General features: G+C 40.4%; 2 protein-coding genes across 3 annotated transcripts in view; one reads left to right on the forward strand and one right to left on the reverse strand.

Moving 5' to 3' along the window:
* The window catches only part of MALSU1 (mitochondrial assembly of ribosomal large subunit 1), a 29,066-nt gene extending 17,155 nt beyond the window's left edge, over nucleotides 1-11,911 (forward strand). Inside the window, exons 4-8 of one of the 2 annotated variants that reach the window (XR_014297167.1) lie at nucleotides 390-581; nucleotides 2,220-2,301; nucleotides 3,045-3,116; nucleotides 3,556-3,615; nucleotides 9,537-11,911. Coding sequence is in view for 1 of the 2 variants with exons in the window: in XM_082661548.1 (XP_082517674.1) it covers nucleotides 390-577 (188 nt within the window). In the remaining variant the exon portion in view is untranslated. Of the gene's footprint in view, nucleotides 1-389; nucleotides 823-2,219; nucleotides 2,302-3,044; nucleotides 3,117-3,555; nucleotides 3,616-9,536 lie in introns of those variants that run through there. The other variant, XM_082661548.1, reaches the window with a different exon arrangement.
* Nucleotides 5,620-17,847, reverse strand: part of IGF2BP3 (insulin like growth factor 2 mRNA binding protein 3) — a gene marked incomplete at its 5' end in the record, with an annotated part of 136,526 nt that continues 124,298 nt past the window's right edge. The window contains 5 exons of the mRNA XM_082661547.1: nucleotides 5,620-5,833; nucleotides 6,125-6,238; nucleotides 6,951-7,082; nucleotides 9,615-9,689; nucleotides 12,790-12,906. Of these exons, the coding sequence (XP_082517673.1) occupies nucleotides 5,735-5,833; nucleotides 6,125-6,238; nucleotides 6,951-7,082; nucleotides 9,615-9,689; nucleotides 12,790-12,906 (537 nt within the window). The 3' untranslated portion in view covers nucleotides 5,620-5,734. The remainder of the gene's footprint in view (nucleotides 5,834-6,124; nucleotides 6,239-6,950; nucleotides 7,083-9,614; nucleotides 9,690-12,789; nucleotides 12,907-17,847) is intronic.

The raw sequence follows: 17,847 nt of genomic DNA on the forward strand, positions 1-17,847 counted from the left end.
CTTTGATCCAGAGGGAGACAGCAGTTCTGAGAATATTTGCCAACATACTTAAAAATATAGTCCAGAACAAAAGCCTGTCAGTGTTTTGCTCACAGGCTGTGCAGACAGTCCTTGGAGGACTGTCTCCCAAGCAAACCCCATCACGAGTAATGTTACATATTGATATCATAAACCTCCTGTATGATGCACTGAGAAAAGCACAGCGTCACTTCTGTGGTATTTTTGCTGGATGGTGTCCACAATTTGCATTTCTAACAAGTTCTCAGGTAATGCTAATCTGGGGTTCACACTTTGAGAACCACTGTTCTAACTGTCAGAGGTTTGTGAGATCACAAGGGTAAAAGCAAATGAACTGCTTCTTCATTGTAAGTCTTATCTGTCCTTGATAGGCAGCATGGTGATTCATTTGATGCTTCCAGAAACCAGAGAAACGTATGAATTAGAGAAATTATGGACCCTTCGTTCTTATGATGACCAGTTAGCTCAGATAGCACCTGAGACCTTACCTGAAGACTTCATTCTTGGAATAGAAGATGACACTTCATCTCTGGCTCCTGTGGAGTTTAAATGTGAATAAAATGGTATGAACTGCTTTCGTCATTTCAGATTTGGATTGAGTCACTTATAAACCCTGCCTAGCTGGTTGTTGTCAAAACAAGTCTTATCTGTGGACACTAATCCTAACTGACACATGGGAATTGTAGGTAAGTGAGCTAATTCTCACACTGTGAATCAGTACATTCAAACTAAAATTAATATATTGTCTTTGTTCCTGAGATCTCAGCAGGATTTCCTGGAAGTTGCATTGGCCCCTGTGTTTTACTTGAGCTCTCTGCTCAGAGTTTATTTTTATTTTTTGCTGACAAAGCAAGCTACTTTTTTGGGAAGGGGCACCCAGGTGGAGAGCAGGAGGGTAAAGGAACCCAGGAGGACTGCTCCACCACATGGCTCACAGTCTCGTGTTTTATGGGAATGGGGTTAAGTTTCTGGGTTGTCTCTGGCCAATCATTCTGCCTCGGGGTCCTTCCTGGTGGCACACGCATTGCTCAGCCAAGGTGGATTCCAGTGAGAAGGATTCTGAGAGGTTGGCAGGACATATAGACTGAAGTCTCCTCTCTCCTTTTGACCTTTCCTAAATTCTTCCAGTTGGTAGTATCTTGTTAGTTCTGCATTCCTTACGAGGACCTCCTGTTTAAGATAACTCATGCAAGTGGTTACTATGTTGCCTGGCCAGGGCAGGCAGTTTCAGTGTTTCCCCTAATAACTCCTCCCTGAGAGACTTCATACTCAAGATAATTTTTGGGAATTGGAGTGGAGGTCTCTTTCTTCTGTAACTACTTCCTGCTGAGAGTTGGCATAGTCCTGCCTAGTAGAGTAGAAGTCTCTCTCTACCTAATCTAAATCGAGGTATTCTGTGCCCAAAACTGGCATTCATCCTTGTAGTAACAGCAGTTTAGTTGAAACTGTTGGACCCTGTGGGGGATGAACCTTGTAAGCAGTTGAAACAGACAAGGGCCAAACAGGAGGCCTAACAGGATGGTCATCACCAGGCCCAGAAAAGGCAGGCAAAATTTGGGGTGAGGGCTGCAGGGTGTGTGACTTTCTTCTGATCGATTGGTAGTGACGTAACAGGACAATGCTCCAGGAATCTTGGCACTCAGCCTGAAGTTACCATCCTCACCTGGGTGGGGGCCTCAGTTCCTGCAGAACTCAAAGATATTGTTATGCATACTCCTTGAGGTGGAACCAGGACCCTGCCCCAAGGCTGTACCACTAGTTGACAGCTCCTCCCCTGTTTTTGCATCCCCTCCCTTTCCTGATTAGCAACTGTTTGAATCTGCCCTTTGGAACTCAGGGAAGGTCAAGGAGGAAGGTCAAGGAGGCTGAGTGAAGCCTATATCCTACAAACAAGAAACGGGGGACACAGAAAGGATTTGTACTCTGGAGCCCCCCAGAGTCCTGCCCAGTTCCAGTTCAGGGAACTAACTGGGCAACAGTGCTGGCCACTTCCTGCTACAATAGGGCATAGTCCTGTCTCAACTTGGAGAATAGACACTGGACTGGAAATATTTCTGATTCCTGATTCCTGGATCTGAGTCTTGTATGATTAAAATCTTAATCCCTTGGTCTGCCATTTTGGTGTAACAGACCCAATCAGAAGTAGCTGGAGGAGTGACAATGGGATTTTTATAGGGAAAATAAACGTCATTTCTTTTCAGGAGAATAAGCCTGAAACACAGTCTGGACCTGGTGCTTTGGGGAGACTTGTAGCCAAGTAGCCAGTTGTCTAGTTTTATTGAGGTAGGTTTTAACTTTTAATGTGGTATTAACACATAGGTAACAGGTGCTATTGGTCATCAAACATGTCTCTTCTTTTTGTTAAATGTATGATCTAAAGCAATTCCGTTGTCTAAAAATGTAAGTTACGGGCTTCCCTGGTGGCGCAGTGGTTGAGAGTCCGCCTGCCGAGGCAGAGGACATGGGTTCGTGCCCTGGTCTGGGAAGATCCCACATGCCGCGGAGCGGCTGGGGCCGTGAGCCATGGCTGCTGGGCCTGCGCGTCCGGAGCCTGTGCTCCGCAACGGGAGAGGCCACAACAGTGAGAGGCCCGCGTACCGGGAAAAAAAAAAAAAAAAGTAAGTTACAAGAGGAGACCTTTAAAAAGTAAGGTTGCAGTTATCAGCTGCCAGCAGACATTATTTTGAGAACGGCTGGTGGCATCCAAGTCTGACACAGCTCAGAAAACTCAAGTTCTTAGCAATACAAGGATTTGCCTGAAATCACACCCACAGTGTCATCTAGTTATTTCTTGGATGTCTTAAACCATAGCTACTCCATTTTGACTCTTAATTGTAATATTCCCCTTAATAGCCAAAGCAGATGTCACCATTAATGATGTTAGTGTTTCTCTAGGTATGAGAAGAGCAAGAATCTGGCCCATAAAATCTTCTCCTGAAAATATCTAACTATCTATCGGAAGGCCTGTTCTGCCAGTTTTTCCCAGAGCGCCTCATTCCTGTTCTCCACTCTGAACTCCTTTTCAGGGGGTGTTGAAGGTCAGCAGCTGCAGCGGCTCGTGATTTAATCTTTGTAGAGGCAGACAGCAAGTGCCAATGGTGAGTGCCAATTTCCAGTCAGCAGGGCCCCTTCATGGTCATAAAGTTGACCATGGTTTGGGGGGGCATTTCATTCCACAGTGCTAGGAATGCTCATTCCCAGGCCTAGCAAAGTGTTTTCCGAGTTTAAGTTTAAATCTTATTCTGTAGAACAGTATAGCCAAAAATTTTAAAAAATATATAGCAGAAAACATAACCACCCCACTGGTCCTGTAACGTAAAACCTTTAGTTCTCAGTTCATATGCAACAGTATTATCTAGGTTCACAGTCAGGACATTGGTAGATAGTGGTGCCTACCTTGAGATTGACATAGCCTTACTAAAAGTCTAAGTTTACACTTTGACCAAATTCAGGACATTCACATTAATTTGAAAAGCCAAAAATACATACTGCACAGCAGGCTGCACCTGATAATGAAACACTTTATTCTGCATCAAGGTATCTGGAAAATGAAGCTGCATTTGGGGCACGTTACAGATGAGGAATGATCCATATGTGGTGAGTACAAAACTCAATTACAACAGAATTATTTCCTAGTATTACCAGATACTCCATTACCAATGCTTAATTGAAAGTAAAACATGATTTGCCACACTAGAAGGCTAGAAGTGAAACATGACAGAATTTAAACAGGCAGATATAAATGTAGCACCTATCTGTATTTAAAAAAAAAAAGTTGGAAAAATCAAATACTGAGGAAGAGCTCTGGCCTTAAGCACATTTTACCCAAAATCCAACCAGAAAGCCAGTCCATTACTTTTTTTTTTAAAGCAATTCATTGTATGGAAGAAAATGATGAATGCTAGATGAATTCAGTGACAAAAAGGGCACTTTTTGGCTAAAACTACAAAATAAACTGATTTTCTGAAAACATTTAGGAAAACATTTCAAGTCATTTTCAAAATGTTTAAAGGATACAGTGATCTTCAGAAAAACTTACCTAGTCTGTAGAAATTCATCTTGAAATACAAATGAAGCAAAATGATTTAAGGGTTATTATATATGCCCTTCAGATCAGTATAATATAACGACTGTGATCATTTAATGAACAAAAGAAACACAATTCTGAGAGCAGTGTGGCCTTGGAGACCACCCACACCCACATAACTGTACATACCAGGCTTTGCCATCAAGGTAGGAAATGGGCGAATGCGTTCAGTATCAAAGGTCAAATGTATTATTGTATCACAGTCATTCAAATTATATTCCAAAAGTTGTTCTTGTATTTTTCTACCTTTTGACTTATTTTCAAATAACTGGTTGCAGAGAATACAGAAATCCTGCTGCAATTTATGTAATATTCTAGGTGGCCTTTCATTCTTCTTGATTTATCACTGCTTAAAATCTTCAAAATAGCTTAGTGTGAGGCTCATGACAGTGCCTGGCACGGGGAGATGTAGCCTTTTTATTGCCTTTAAACACTGTCACACCGTCTGACTGCCCCATTGGTCTTCACAAAGCAATTCTTTTGGGGTCTGCTCCAAGCATAGACCAACTGGTCTGAAATATATTGGCAAACTAAGCATCCTGTAAGGCAAGCCGAAGCTTTCTTCTTGCCAATCAATTTAAAGTTCACAGGAGCTGCATGTCTCCATAGATACACTTGCTTTAGGTAGTGATAGTCAAAAGCACAAAGCATTTATGCATTCAATCACATAGCCAAACAAAAAAACCCTGAAGTCTCCTGAAGCCATTTATTAAAACTAGCCGTTCCAAAACCTCCTGCAGCCACTTTGCTCTGTTAGTACCATCAAAAACTTCCCTACCATAAACAAAAAAATAAATGGTATTTGCTGCTCTCCAAATATAGGCACTGCTCCGTATCACTGAACGTTTACTGGATTTTCCAACTAATAACTGTCAAAAGCCTCAAAAAACCTGAAATTAATTTTCCAGCTTTACTGTCACCAGCCAGAAGTAAAATTTTTTTCTCAGTTATTTGCCTGTTAGCTAATTTTATTTTTTAAAAAACAGTTGGACTTATCTTTATAAAGTATATAAAATTTTCAGAAAAAAACAAAACAATTTTGCTTTCATTGCATTACTGAATACCTGAGGTAGTTGAGTAAAAATGCACATTTAATACCCCTGCCAACACCATTCAGCACTTCCCTTAGGTTATTTGTGTTAGTGTTAGATAAAACTGAGAACAGTTTTTCTATGCTAACAGCTTAACATTTAAGTTCTTGTAATAATCCTCTTCTGATCCAATTTTAACAATTGGACATAGGAGCAATCTATTTTTATTTACTTGATGAATTTAGTAAATGCACCATTAAGCCAATTTCTGGCATTATGGGGGAATGAATATTAAGAAAAATTAGAATATTTGTTATACTGAGAATACAACAAAAGGGAAGTGCAGAGCTCCTCTCTTTCCCTCCCTCACCCCCTAATTTTTTTCTTTTTTTAAAGCTGGGTGTCATACATTTCAGAGAGCATAAAGTATACATTCTCACAGAGACAGGAGTTCGAAAGTTGCCTGGTCCTCAGAAACAACCGGCTAGGTAAAAACTTGTGCATGTGATTCTGGATAGGGGTTCAGCGCCCGTCTGTTGGTTAAGCAATCTGTCTTTGGTTTGGCATCTGCCTCTGTGGTGGGCTGTCTCCTGAGCCTTCACTTCCGTCTTGACTGAGGTGGTCCACTTTGCAGAGCTTTCTGCTGTTGGTGCTGCTTTACCTGAGTCAGAATTTCCTGAATTTTTCTCTGGGCAACCTGCAGTAGGAGAGAGCTTTGAAATTTCTACCTGATCAAGTATGACCAAAAGTTAATTTACTCTTCCATTTCAACAACTTCAAATTGAAACTTATTTGAAGATTAAAGATACATACTTATTAGTTTCTCCTAGCAGAGTCTCTGAAATCACCTGCTTAAAGGGGGATTAAAAGTGTTAAGCACCAAGCAGCCTGAAATATTTATATGACATGGGGACACGCATGGGAGGAGGATCACTCAGGAAGAAGGAAGAAGCAGAAGAGCTCACTTATCACACTAGAGCCCACTTGCCTGGCAAGCATAGAAGTGACCAGTTATTTTGACCACCACTTGGTCATTCTCATCAGGCGTCTGGTCACGAGGGACAACAACTTCTGCGCTTGACAAATTCTGGAGCTCATTCACCTGAAGGAGATAAATACAAATCATGTTAAGTGGAGTTGTTCTTTTTTTTTTTTTTAAATTACCATTTCCTTACTATGTAACCAAAATACTGAGCTTTGGCTTTATATTTATAATCTCATCTAATAATACTAATAATTCTATCCGTTTACTAGTATTGTCCCCATTTCAAGGTAATTAAAACTAAGCCTTAGTGAAAGAAACTGACTCACCCACAGTTGCATAAGTTAATGACAAAACCAGATTCAACCCCTGAAAATCTGATTCCAAAATACACTTTCAATCACTTCAGAATTGTAAATAGCTTTGAAAATGACTTGGAAGTTTTATGTGTTAGAAACTGGAAACCATTTGCTTTTTTCAGTTACAGAGGTATAAGTTATAAATGTAGATGAAATTTTTTAAAGTTTCTTTTCATGTCATTAAGTGTTTGCACAATAAAAGTAAAAAGCTGATGTATAACAACAGAAAATGCAAAATGCCCCTTATAAATATGAGACAGTTCTCCCATACAAAGTGGTCTGAAAGAGAGGCACTGCTTTCACTGGTAGCTGACACCAACACCCAGGAGGAACAAAAGGCAGTCTTCTCCAAACCTTGGCCCAGACGGTCCTGCTTTTTATAAGTTAGCCAAAATTTAGGGACTTGGAACTCCTAAGTACCTTTCAACGCTTTCCCTTTCATACCACTGCACAGGTTTTGCTGAAGTACTTGCCGTTTTGCCTCCTTTTCCAATAACTCTGCCAGCAGCAAAGGATGGCACTCTGATGTGAGCTTCAAGTTTCACCTCTTCTTTAGGACTAACAAAGTTTTCTTCTTTAATTTTTCCATAAATTCTTCCCTGAGCCTACAGATGAGAACATATCTCATCAGTGTCATTCATGTAGGAAATGCAAAAAGGTCCATTAACTTTAAAGATGGCCCGGATCCACTGGAACAGACCTTTGCAGTGATACATCTGCATTTGATAGATTGTGGAACGTTGCACAAGAGGTGGAAAAGTAAGGAAGTCCTAGAAAAGGTTGACAACAATAATAACTATACATCACAGATGAGGCAACTGAATGATTGATAAAATAAGATTAAACCATATTCTTCTGACAAAAACGGTTAAAGGCGATAAGTTAGCAGTCAGCCGAACTAAAATTTTTGCAAATGACCATTTGCTCTCCAGTCTTGAAAGGTAAAACCTCTCCTGTTGGCAGCAAGATAGTAACTGCGTTTTTCTTGAGTAAAAGGGACTGCAGAGGAACTACAGAGCCACCTATGCGAGGCTCACAAGAAGCCAAGCCGCTGTCTAAATGGGCCAGCAAGGAATTTTCTAGTTAAACATTTCTTCATCTTAGCCAGATGGTTTCTACTTCGACTAAGGCTACAAAATCAAGTTAACATACACATCTGACAGTTATAGTCAAACACATCCTGTCACTTGCTGCATACAACTAGAAGTTATACATAATAAACCTCTCCTATTATGTACAACCATTAATTTGCTCTGGTATACACCAAAGGAAAAAGAAGTCAGAGTTGGTTTCATCTGACAAGCTGCCACAGCAGAGAACAAAAACAAAAGTACCGAACACGTTTTCACTGGTGCAGAAATGATAAGCTCATTTTAGGGGGTTACAGGAAAAAAAAAAAAAATCCATCTTAGTACCCTGTCTTCCATTCATCCTCAGTCTCAGGCCACAGATGTAGCTATCAACACAGTCAAAGGACACAACGGATATACATTGTCCTCCGAAACAAGCTCTTGAATTCATAAGAAAAAATATGGGTTAGGAGGTTTACTATTACTTAGATGTCTAAAATAAAATAATTTATTTGTTATTATCACTGATCACATAAATGACATTTAAGCATTATAGCTTTTCTTAAATGTCCCATTTAAGACAACTGAACAATACAGGCATAGGAGGATACAGGGAAACAAACTCTGAATTCCCCAGCATACAAGCATTATGAAAACTGCAAGATAGTTAATTCCATTTATAGAATAATAAGACCATAATTGATGTTTGTATTTATCTTTTAGTATTTCAAACTAAAAGTGGCTGTCTCTGTAAGTCTGGGATAGGAAGCAATTTTCAGCATCTCTGAGTTTTGATCTGAACTGCCTGGACCACAAGGCTGGTATGAGGAAGTAAATTTCTTGACCCAAGTTTGAGGCTAGCCAACTGTACCCCACATCTCAAAGCACCTCCTTTTGTTTCCTGTTCTTCCTGTAAATGAAGTGAAAAAAGCTTCCGATTTTTAGTGAAAAGTAGAGGTCAAAGGAAGTGATGGTTTAAAAGGAGGGAAGAAGTGGGCACTTGTTAACTTAGCCACATTTTAGAGCTAAGAGAAGTAAGGTTAAAGAGTTATCCTGTTAACACAGCTGCTAAGTGGTAGAAACAAGACAGGAGTTTTGGATAAATTGCACTGAATTGAGTAGCTGCTTTTACCTATGACAAACAAGACACCCTACTGAGTTTATGAGAGAAATCATACTCAAAGGTATACGTTTGTGAATTTGAGGATCTGGCAGGGTCTTAGTCTGAATCATCCCAAGTCTGCTCAGCACCACCACCAGCACATTTATGTTGTACTTCCTGTGTCAGGCACTATTCTAAGCAATTCATATATTGTTTAAACCTTATTTAAACTTTGTGGGTGTTTTTAACCCCGATTTTATAGATGAGGAACTAGGCAGAGAAAGGCTAAGTAACTTGCCCAAGGTCACACCACTGGTAAATGGTAAAGCTGGGCTTTGAACCAGCAACCTGGCTACTAGGTCTCTGCTCTTCATCACCCTGCTACACCACCTCTCAGGACATGGTGGGAGGCATTCCAGCCCCAAAGGCCCCAAACCCCAGTATGACCAATGGTTCACACCAGGACAAATGCTGTAAGAGTTCCTGCCATTTCTACCTCTAAAATTCAAAAGATTAGAGTGGCTTGTTGACCGACTGTGGACAAGGGCTAACGGTTAACCCAAGGGTAAGAGCAAACAGGGACATTTTAATTCAAGGTTGAGGCCTCTCTGGGACAAGAGGAAAAACTTGAGAACAGCAAGGCATATGAATCAGACTTGTAAATTTCAGTCTTAAGGTCTCACCTTCACACATGCTAACAGGGCATTGAGCAAATTCTCCTTTGGGAGATAGTCAAAACCAACAACCATTACAGAACTCTCAAAATTAACCAAAGGCTTTGGTTTATTTTTAAAGTGTAATTTGCAGTATGTTTCTACTCTGTTCTTAGTCTTAGAAATTTCCATTGAGAGATTCTTTATACTGAGTATTAGATTTTTTTTTTACAGGAGAAGCCAGGTTATGGATTTCCCGAAAAGAAGACATCCATTCATTTGTTACCTGTGCACACACTCCAGAGCACATACCTTGAACTGAGCCTCCGGTGGCCCAGTGATAATCACCATCCTCACTTTAGCATCTGGTGCTTCAGCTGGAGCGATCTGTAACAGACCCAGTAACGGGTTATGACACTTTCAGGTGCCACCAATAGAAATGGTACACCAACCAGCCTGTCATTTGCACATGACTTACTGAAATGCAGAATGAAAGCCTTCTGGAAGGTAGTTACATGAAGCAGTGATTAATGTGGATTCATTAGTTATGGCTCCTGCCGTATACTGTGTACTTACACTGTGCCTGGCCCTAATGTAAAAGTCCAGATGCAGCCTCTACCTAACCCTCACTATTTCCTGACGAGGTACTGCCTCATGGAGAGGCCAAAGGCTGGAGAAGGTGAGTCACCTGGCCCATGATCACACAGTCCAGTGAAGCTGGAGGGAGAGCTGGGTCTGGCTCCACCATCACATTCCTTGTCACTACACCAGTGGGTGCTCAAAGGGTGGTTCTTGGCCCACGCGCATCACAACACCCTGGGCCTCCTGTATGTGCAAGAAACTGCTAGGTTCCCAGTCTAAGCCTATCAGTACATTCCCCCAAAGTACACTCGCTGGACTAACATATGGAATAAACTAACATTAATTTGGCAGAAGAAAGTAAACTCAGACTCTTCTATTTTGGCAGAGCGTGTGAAATGACACAAAAAGCCTAGGCTAGGGAATTGTTGCAGAGACTGTTGAAGGGGGAGGAAACCAGCATTCCCTTAGTAAGAAAGGATTTGGGGAGTTGGCTGGTAGGAAGTGTTTTAAAAGAAAAAAATTTGCTAGGTATTTGCTGTGCAAGAAGCAATTCCCTATAGTAAATAATGAGAACAGGAAGCAAAAAATACAGTAAAAGCCATCCCAACTACCACTCAGTATGATCACTATCAATTACTTATAGTCTAGTAGGCCCTTCTCCACACCTTCATAATCAAAACAATGTTTTTTACTTTTAATAGACTCATGCTTCCTCCCTCAAAATAAAGCTAACATTTCTGTTACTTAGACCCAAATTAATACTATTGCTACTTTATTGCTGGGCACTAATTGTGAGTCTGTAAAACAAGCCAATAATTACTTCCTTTTAGACCACACTCTTAGGATTATTCACAGGAAACCCCAAAAAGAAGGTATCATTCTTCATCTTTCTGACTAAGGTTTCCTTTTTTTAAAAAGGATCTTTGTCAACACTGGTGATAGAAGGCTGGGGCTGAGGACACTAGTACACTGAGGTTAGGAGTACAAATTGCTACAATCTCTCAAAAGCCTGAAAAAAGCACATGCCCTGTGACTCACCAAACCCACTTCTGTAGACTTACGTTAAAGGATAAGGTTATATATGACAATTTGACCAAAAGAACTTTGTCTATCCCTGTGCAGGTTAAATTAGGAACAATCTTAATGTCCAGTAAGTTAACACAAATGATTATGGTTTGGTAATACCAAATATATGCCTATTAAAGTAAGTACATATATGGAAATTTACATTATGGAAATGTAGCGAAGTGTTAGGAGTGCTGATGAATCTTTCAGATTATGCATGTTTCAGACTTTTTGGAAACAAAAATATTTTAACCTCATCATAAAACCTCCATTAAAGCCAGAAAGAAAAAGAGCCAAACGTCTAAATACCCAGTTCTTCTTGTTCATGAAATGTTCGTCGCAGTTTTTCCAAAACAAAGCTGCTAGGTTCTTTTTGCATGTGTGAGCATGTTTTACAGATTAACTCAGTAATCAGGAAACTAACAGGATAGTAAAGTTAGTTCACCCCTTGGTCTTTTGTCATGTCTTTTCCTTTACCCATTTATTTATTTTGGCTGCATTTTCTGCTCACGTTATTTTGTTATCTTTTGCTACAAGAGAGAATATGAGGGCTTTCCTGTGTGTTTTGCTTTTTTATTAACTGTGTAGTTTATATACAGTAACGCTCACTCCTTTGGTACCAAATACATAGTTGTAAATACCACCACAATCAACATAAAAACAGCTTCTGTCACTCAAAATTTCCTCATGCTGCCTTTGTTTTCAACCCCTTCACCTCCAACTCCTAGCAACCACTGATTTTTTTTTTCTCAATTTCCATAGTTCTCTTTTCCAGAATTTTCACATAAGTGGAATCATACAGTATGTGGCCTTTTGAGTCTTCTTTCTCTTAGCATAATACATGTGATTCACTCAGGTTGTTTTATGTATCAATAGTTCCCTCCTTTTTACTGCTAAGTAATTATTATATAGACGGGCCACAGTTTATGCATTTGCCACTGATGAACATTTGCTGCTTCCCCATTTCCCAGTTATAAATAAAGATACTATAAACATTTGAGTGCAGTGTGTTTTTTTTGGTACTATATTCAAATTAAAAATTTCATTAAATATTTATAAAATTGGACTTCCCTGATGGCACAGTGGTTAAGAATCCGCCTGCCAATGCAGGGGACACAGGTTCAAGCCCTGTTCTGGGAAGATTCCCACATGCCGCAGAGCAACTAAGCACGTGCACCACAACTACTGAGCCTGCGCTACTGAGCCTGTGTGCCGCAACTACTGAAGCCCGCGCGCCTGGAGCCTGTGCTCCGCAACAAAAGAAGCCACTGCAATGAGAAGCCCGCGTACCGCAACGAAGAATAGCCCCCGCTTGCTGCAACTAGAGAAAGCCTGTGCGCAGCAACGAATACCCAATGCAGCCAAAAATAAAATTATTTATATATATATATTTATAAAATGTAACCAAAATAAACCCCCCAATAGACTGATGTTTTCCTGAAGAAACCTATGACTTTTATCAAGCCTTTGTCAATTTGTATATTCCTTAAAAGGACCACAGCCTTGATTGTTCGGGCACTAAATAGTGTCATTTCGGAGTGTGAGGGACCAAAGCCACGCCCAGGGAAGATGAGCTAGAAGGAATATATATCCAGTAATGCGGTGGGGCAGAACCACCATTCTAACGCCAAATTGCGTACCTGCAGACTACTTTTTCTGGAGAGAGAATTTAACTTACCTTGTTTAAGCTAGTGTTGTTTGGAGTTCTCTGTCACACACTTATGTAACCCCAATATAGACTGCCACATTCAATTCAAATTACAGAGTGGCAGGAAGACTCACATTTCTGTAACTCGCTGTCCTTAAAGCACCAGGAGAGCCACAGCTGGCAGAACAGTACCTTAATAGAAGCTCCTGCAAAGCGAGAAAGCTGTTTGATGTGTTGCCCCTGCTTGCCGATGATGGCGCCGACAGACAGGGCTGGGATGAACAGATGGACAGTCTCTGTTTCTGACTGCTGTTGGAAAAGAAAGACAGGACATACATGCTTACTGGATACAAATCAGGCTGTATCGCTGGCATAGGGAGAGGGGCATTCTCATACTGTTAGAAATATTAGGATAGTTTTAGGAAAAACCACCACAGTAAGTTGATATGAGTTTACCTAACAGGTCGAGAAGATCTCACATTCATCCTGAAAGTGTTAGCATTTAAAACATCAGTTTTCTCTGTACAGTTTTTCCTCAAATTTACAGATTTAAAACAGATTTTGTGCCACTTAATATTGGTCCACCAAATGACACCACCGCTCTTACCACACAAATTCCTAGTGGCAGTAACAGCTCCCTCTTCTCCCTGTAAGCTCAGCGTGGAGGCAGAGAGCACGGAGCCCTGAGCACTACAGACCTCCAGAGGGACCCTGATGCTCAGCGGCAGCCGTTCCACTTCTTTGTCCCTCCACACACCCTCAACAGAAGGCTGTTCCACATGACGTCATTTACTCACACTATTTGGTAGGAATTTTTTCTGTCTTTAGTTTCCTTCCTCTGAAGCAAAGTTGTTTGTTTTTTTTTTAAATAAATAAAAATACTAGTAATAACAGAAGGCTGGTCTGGTTCTTTAAATAAAAGGAAAACCTTTTGCCAATTTACCAATTATAAACATGGAATGAGAAAAAGGAAAGGATATCACACAAGACAAAACTAAGATAGAACAATGTCAATAAATCTGAACATGTCCACGACTTGTCTAGAATTACCAAAATCAATCAGAAAAACTTACATTGACCAAATAACTGTTAACCCTGCAATCAACTAGTTACTTAAATAAAGTGCCAAGCCCTAATAGATTTGATTTTTTGTTTTCAAGCCAAACAGGAAGAATGACAAAAACCCAGTGAAAAGGAAAACAGGAAACTAGAAAAGGATAGGCAGACATGTTTCATGGAGGAAAGTCTATGAAATAAAACATTAATAAATGGGAGCCTACTGCAAATAACATGTTCTCATTTGTTTTACTTTAATACACGTTGGATATCTTCCTGTGTCATTCCTACATCCCTACCTCATTCTATGAACTGTATTCCTTCAGAGGGAGACACAACAGCGGATCGATCTCATCCCTGTTATGTATGTGTATAGTTTTCAATTGTCAACTAACGCATTTGTAATGCTGCAATCAAATCTTTGTACAAAAAAATTGTGTGCCCTTGTACAAGTACCTCTACTGCATAAATTCTTAGCACTACTGAGTCAAAGGGCCTGAACATTTAAAACTAATAAATATTATCGAATTATCATACAGAAAGGTTCCCACTCAGTCCACACAGAACGATGGAATTCCAGTTAAGACATTCATGGAACATTTGTGTTTTTTATTAGTGGAAGATGGGTAAAAAGCATGCTGAGGTAAAAACTCAGGCTTAGGAGGAAGATAACTATGATCGGGGGCAGGTGCACACAGCAGTCCTTTGTGGTGAGAGTTTGTGAGTCTCCCCTGTGTGAGCTTCTGTGCATTTACACCCAATTCCAACAGGTATGGGTGTACTTTGCAATATACATAGACCTGCAGGAATGACTTAAGAAAAATGTCCAGTAGAGCTCTCAGGGAAGTGCTCCCTTCCCTGGTTGTATCACTCTTCTCCATATGTGTTGGTTTGACTTCCATGAGTCAAAAAAATTAGTAATGTGTAGGTGGTAAAAGCTTAAGCCTTTGATCATCAACATGCTGAAAGGGGCATGAGAGACAGTCCATGAACATTTTTCTTTATTTTGAATAAGGAAAACTAAAGATTAAGAATGATGTAAAGTACTAAATGTAAAATATAGACAGCTGGTGGGAAGCGGCCGCATAGCAGAGGGAGATCAGCTCGGTGCTTTGTGACCACCTAGAGGGGTGGGATAGGGAGGGTGGGAGGGAGACGCAAGAGGGAGGAGATATGGGGACATATGTATAATTATAGCTGATTCACTTTGTTATACAGCAGAAACTAATACACCATTGTAAAGCAATTATACTCCAATAAAGATGTTAAAAAAAAATGACGTAAAGAAGGGCAAAAGGTACGAACTTCCAGTTATAAAATAAGCCCTGGGGATGTAATGTACAGCATGGTGACTACAGTTAATACTGTATCGCACATTTTAAAGTTGCTAAGAGTAGATCTTAAAAGTTCTTATCACACTTAAGAAAATTTTTGTAACTGTGCAGTGATGGATGTTAACTAACTATACTTACTGTGGTGATCATTTTGCAGTCTATACAAATATTGGATCACCTGAAAATGTTGTACATCAATTATACCTCAATTTAAAAATTTACCAAAAAAGATGCGTTTAATTGAATCACCAAGGGGCTTCCCTGGTGGCGCAGTGGCTGAGAGTCCGCCTGCCAATGCAGGGGACACGGGTTCGTGCCCCGGTCTGGGAAGATCCCACATGCCGTGGAGCAGCTAGGCCCGTGAGTCATGGCCACTGAGCCTGCGCGTCCGGAGCCTGTGCTCCGCAACGGGAGAGGCCACAACAGTGAGAGGCCCGTGTACCACAAAAAAAAAAAAAAAAAATTGAATCACCAAAAAAGAGAAGGACAAGATGCTCTACTAGAACAAGGAAAAGAAATCAACAAGTTTGTTGTCTCACCTGCAATACATCCATCTTAAGCATGTGTAAGACACTTTTAACTGAAACTTAAGGGTTTCAATGTTTGTTTCCACTATGAGAATAAAATAACCACATCACAGAAAAGTCCAAAAAAAATCTCCAATTCCTTCATCTTTCCCTGACAGTTATTTTGCTATATCTGAGGATGCTGTTTTAAAGACCTTTAGAAAGTTTGGTTTGCAATTTTTCACCAATTTGTCTAACGCTGCAATCAAATCTTTAAATGTAAATCGTGTGCCCTTGTACAAATAATTCTAAGGTTTTAGGTAATAAAAATGCTAGATCAGAGCATGAACATTTAAAATTGATATTTCCAAATTCTCATGCTAATTAATTTATCTTAGGGTGAATAAATGTGTAAAAGAAAGGGGGAAGTCATTTTGGTTCGAAACATGCCTTTCACACTTACAAATATTAAGCAGTGTGTGATTCTAGACCCCATGTCTCATTTCCCACACATAAAAATCATCTGAACTCTGCTCTTCTAAGTCTCTTCCTTTATCTGTAACCACACCCCACCATGTACCTCATTTCCTATACAAGTTAATCTAAAATTCAACTCCAGAAAATATTCTTGACAAAAACCATTGTACATTTTGTTTCTTCAGCATCTGTACAAATAGATGTGCATACTATACTCTTTACAACTTGGTATATCTTTGGTATGTTTCCTAGGATGTTGTAACACACTGCAGGCCTTAATACAGCTGTCAGTCTAATGAAGATTCCCTTGGGGCTCTATAACCATTCCTGGAACACACATAGCAGAAGAGGTTTTGCCTTCCCACTGAACTCTTGACTGTGGATATTTGTGAAAGAGGCCTATCCGGCACAGCTTGGCCAAGTCAACTTCTACTGCTATTCATCAGCGAAGAACCAAATGGAAATACTGAAGAATGAAATAATTTTTAGTCATAAGAACAATGCCTCTCTTTTTTTTTTTTTTTACAGTACGCGGGCCTCTCACTGTTGTGGCCTCTCCCGTTGCGGAGCACAGGCTCCGGATGCGCAGGCTCAGCGGCCATGGCTCACGGGCCCAGCAGCTCCGCGGCATGTGGGATCTTCCCGGACCGGGGTACGAACCCGCGTCCCCTGCATTGGCAGGCAGACTCTCAACCACTGCGCCACCAGGGAAGCCCAATGCCTCTCTTTTGAAAGCACTGTACCTCACAGCCTGCTAGGGTGTTAGGCAATTACCACATACCATTTATTCCAGAGGGACACTTTAAGGCCTCTCTTATTTTAATAACTGGACAGGAATGAATTAATGCTGACATTGCCCATAAACTGTGCTCAATGTTAGTATCAATTTATTTTGTCATTCTGGTCCTTATATTAAAACTGGTATGTTAATCTGAACCAATTTTTTAAAGTAAAGATAGGATCTAACTTTTATCTCACTGAGAACATCCATGTAATGTTCTTCCGAATAATAAACTTTTTTTTTAGGGGGGTGGGAGGAGTCGGGGGCTGGCAGTAATAAAGACCTAAGGATCAGACTAAATCTAATGTGTAACTCACCCAGGTCTGCCCCATTGTATTTTGCCATGACTATGTAATTATTTGCTTTCTGGGCCATGTTCCAGAAATACTTTATGCTGCTTACAAAATACACAATAGAAAGATAAGACAAAGGAGGTGAAGAAATAAGAGCATAGGGACCTCAACAGAAAAGATAAAACCAGAAATGCTATTATCATACAGATTTGGCTCTAAGCTTCCTAGCAGCTAATTTAAAAAATTAGTTACGTGATTTACCACATCTTGAGAAAAACTATTTGTTTAGTAAAAACTACTTTTCCTAGGACTGACCCCAGACAGCAACTTCTGAATGTCCTCAGACGCCGAATGTAACAGGCATCATCCCCAGAGCAAAAGTCCCAGAGCCTCACAAATGTGGCCTGAGCATGTCTCCGCCTAGAAGATACCGAGGACCATGGCTACGAGAAAAGCTCACGGGCAGAAAGTGTGTTGTAGTCTCAAAAGTTGAACAAAAGCAAAATCATCTTTCTGATACAGTCATGGATGAGAGGCTATAGATGTTTTTGTTTTACTGATTTTGGGGAGGTGGGGTAGGAGGTAACAAATCCATTACGGAGATTAAGAGTGAATTTAAAAGTTGAGTGAAGATTTGGAAAAGGAATGGTAGACAGTAGAGAAGGGCTAAAAGGACCAAACTATAATAGAAAGAAGGGGCAAAGACATAAAGAAAGCATCAGTATGCAGACAGAAAGAAGTTCCACACTGAGAGGTTAGAGGGAAGTAAATGAAGCCTGCCAGGAGGCCGTGTCCTGGACTGA

Source organism: Grampus griseus, assembly GCF_964374135.1.
Source record: "Grampus griseus genome assembly, chromosome: 9".
NCBI classification, from domain to species: Eukaryota; Metazoa; Chordata; class Mammalia; order Artiodactyla; family Delphinidae; genus Grampus; species Grampus griseus.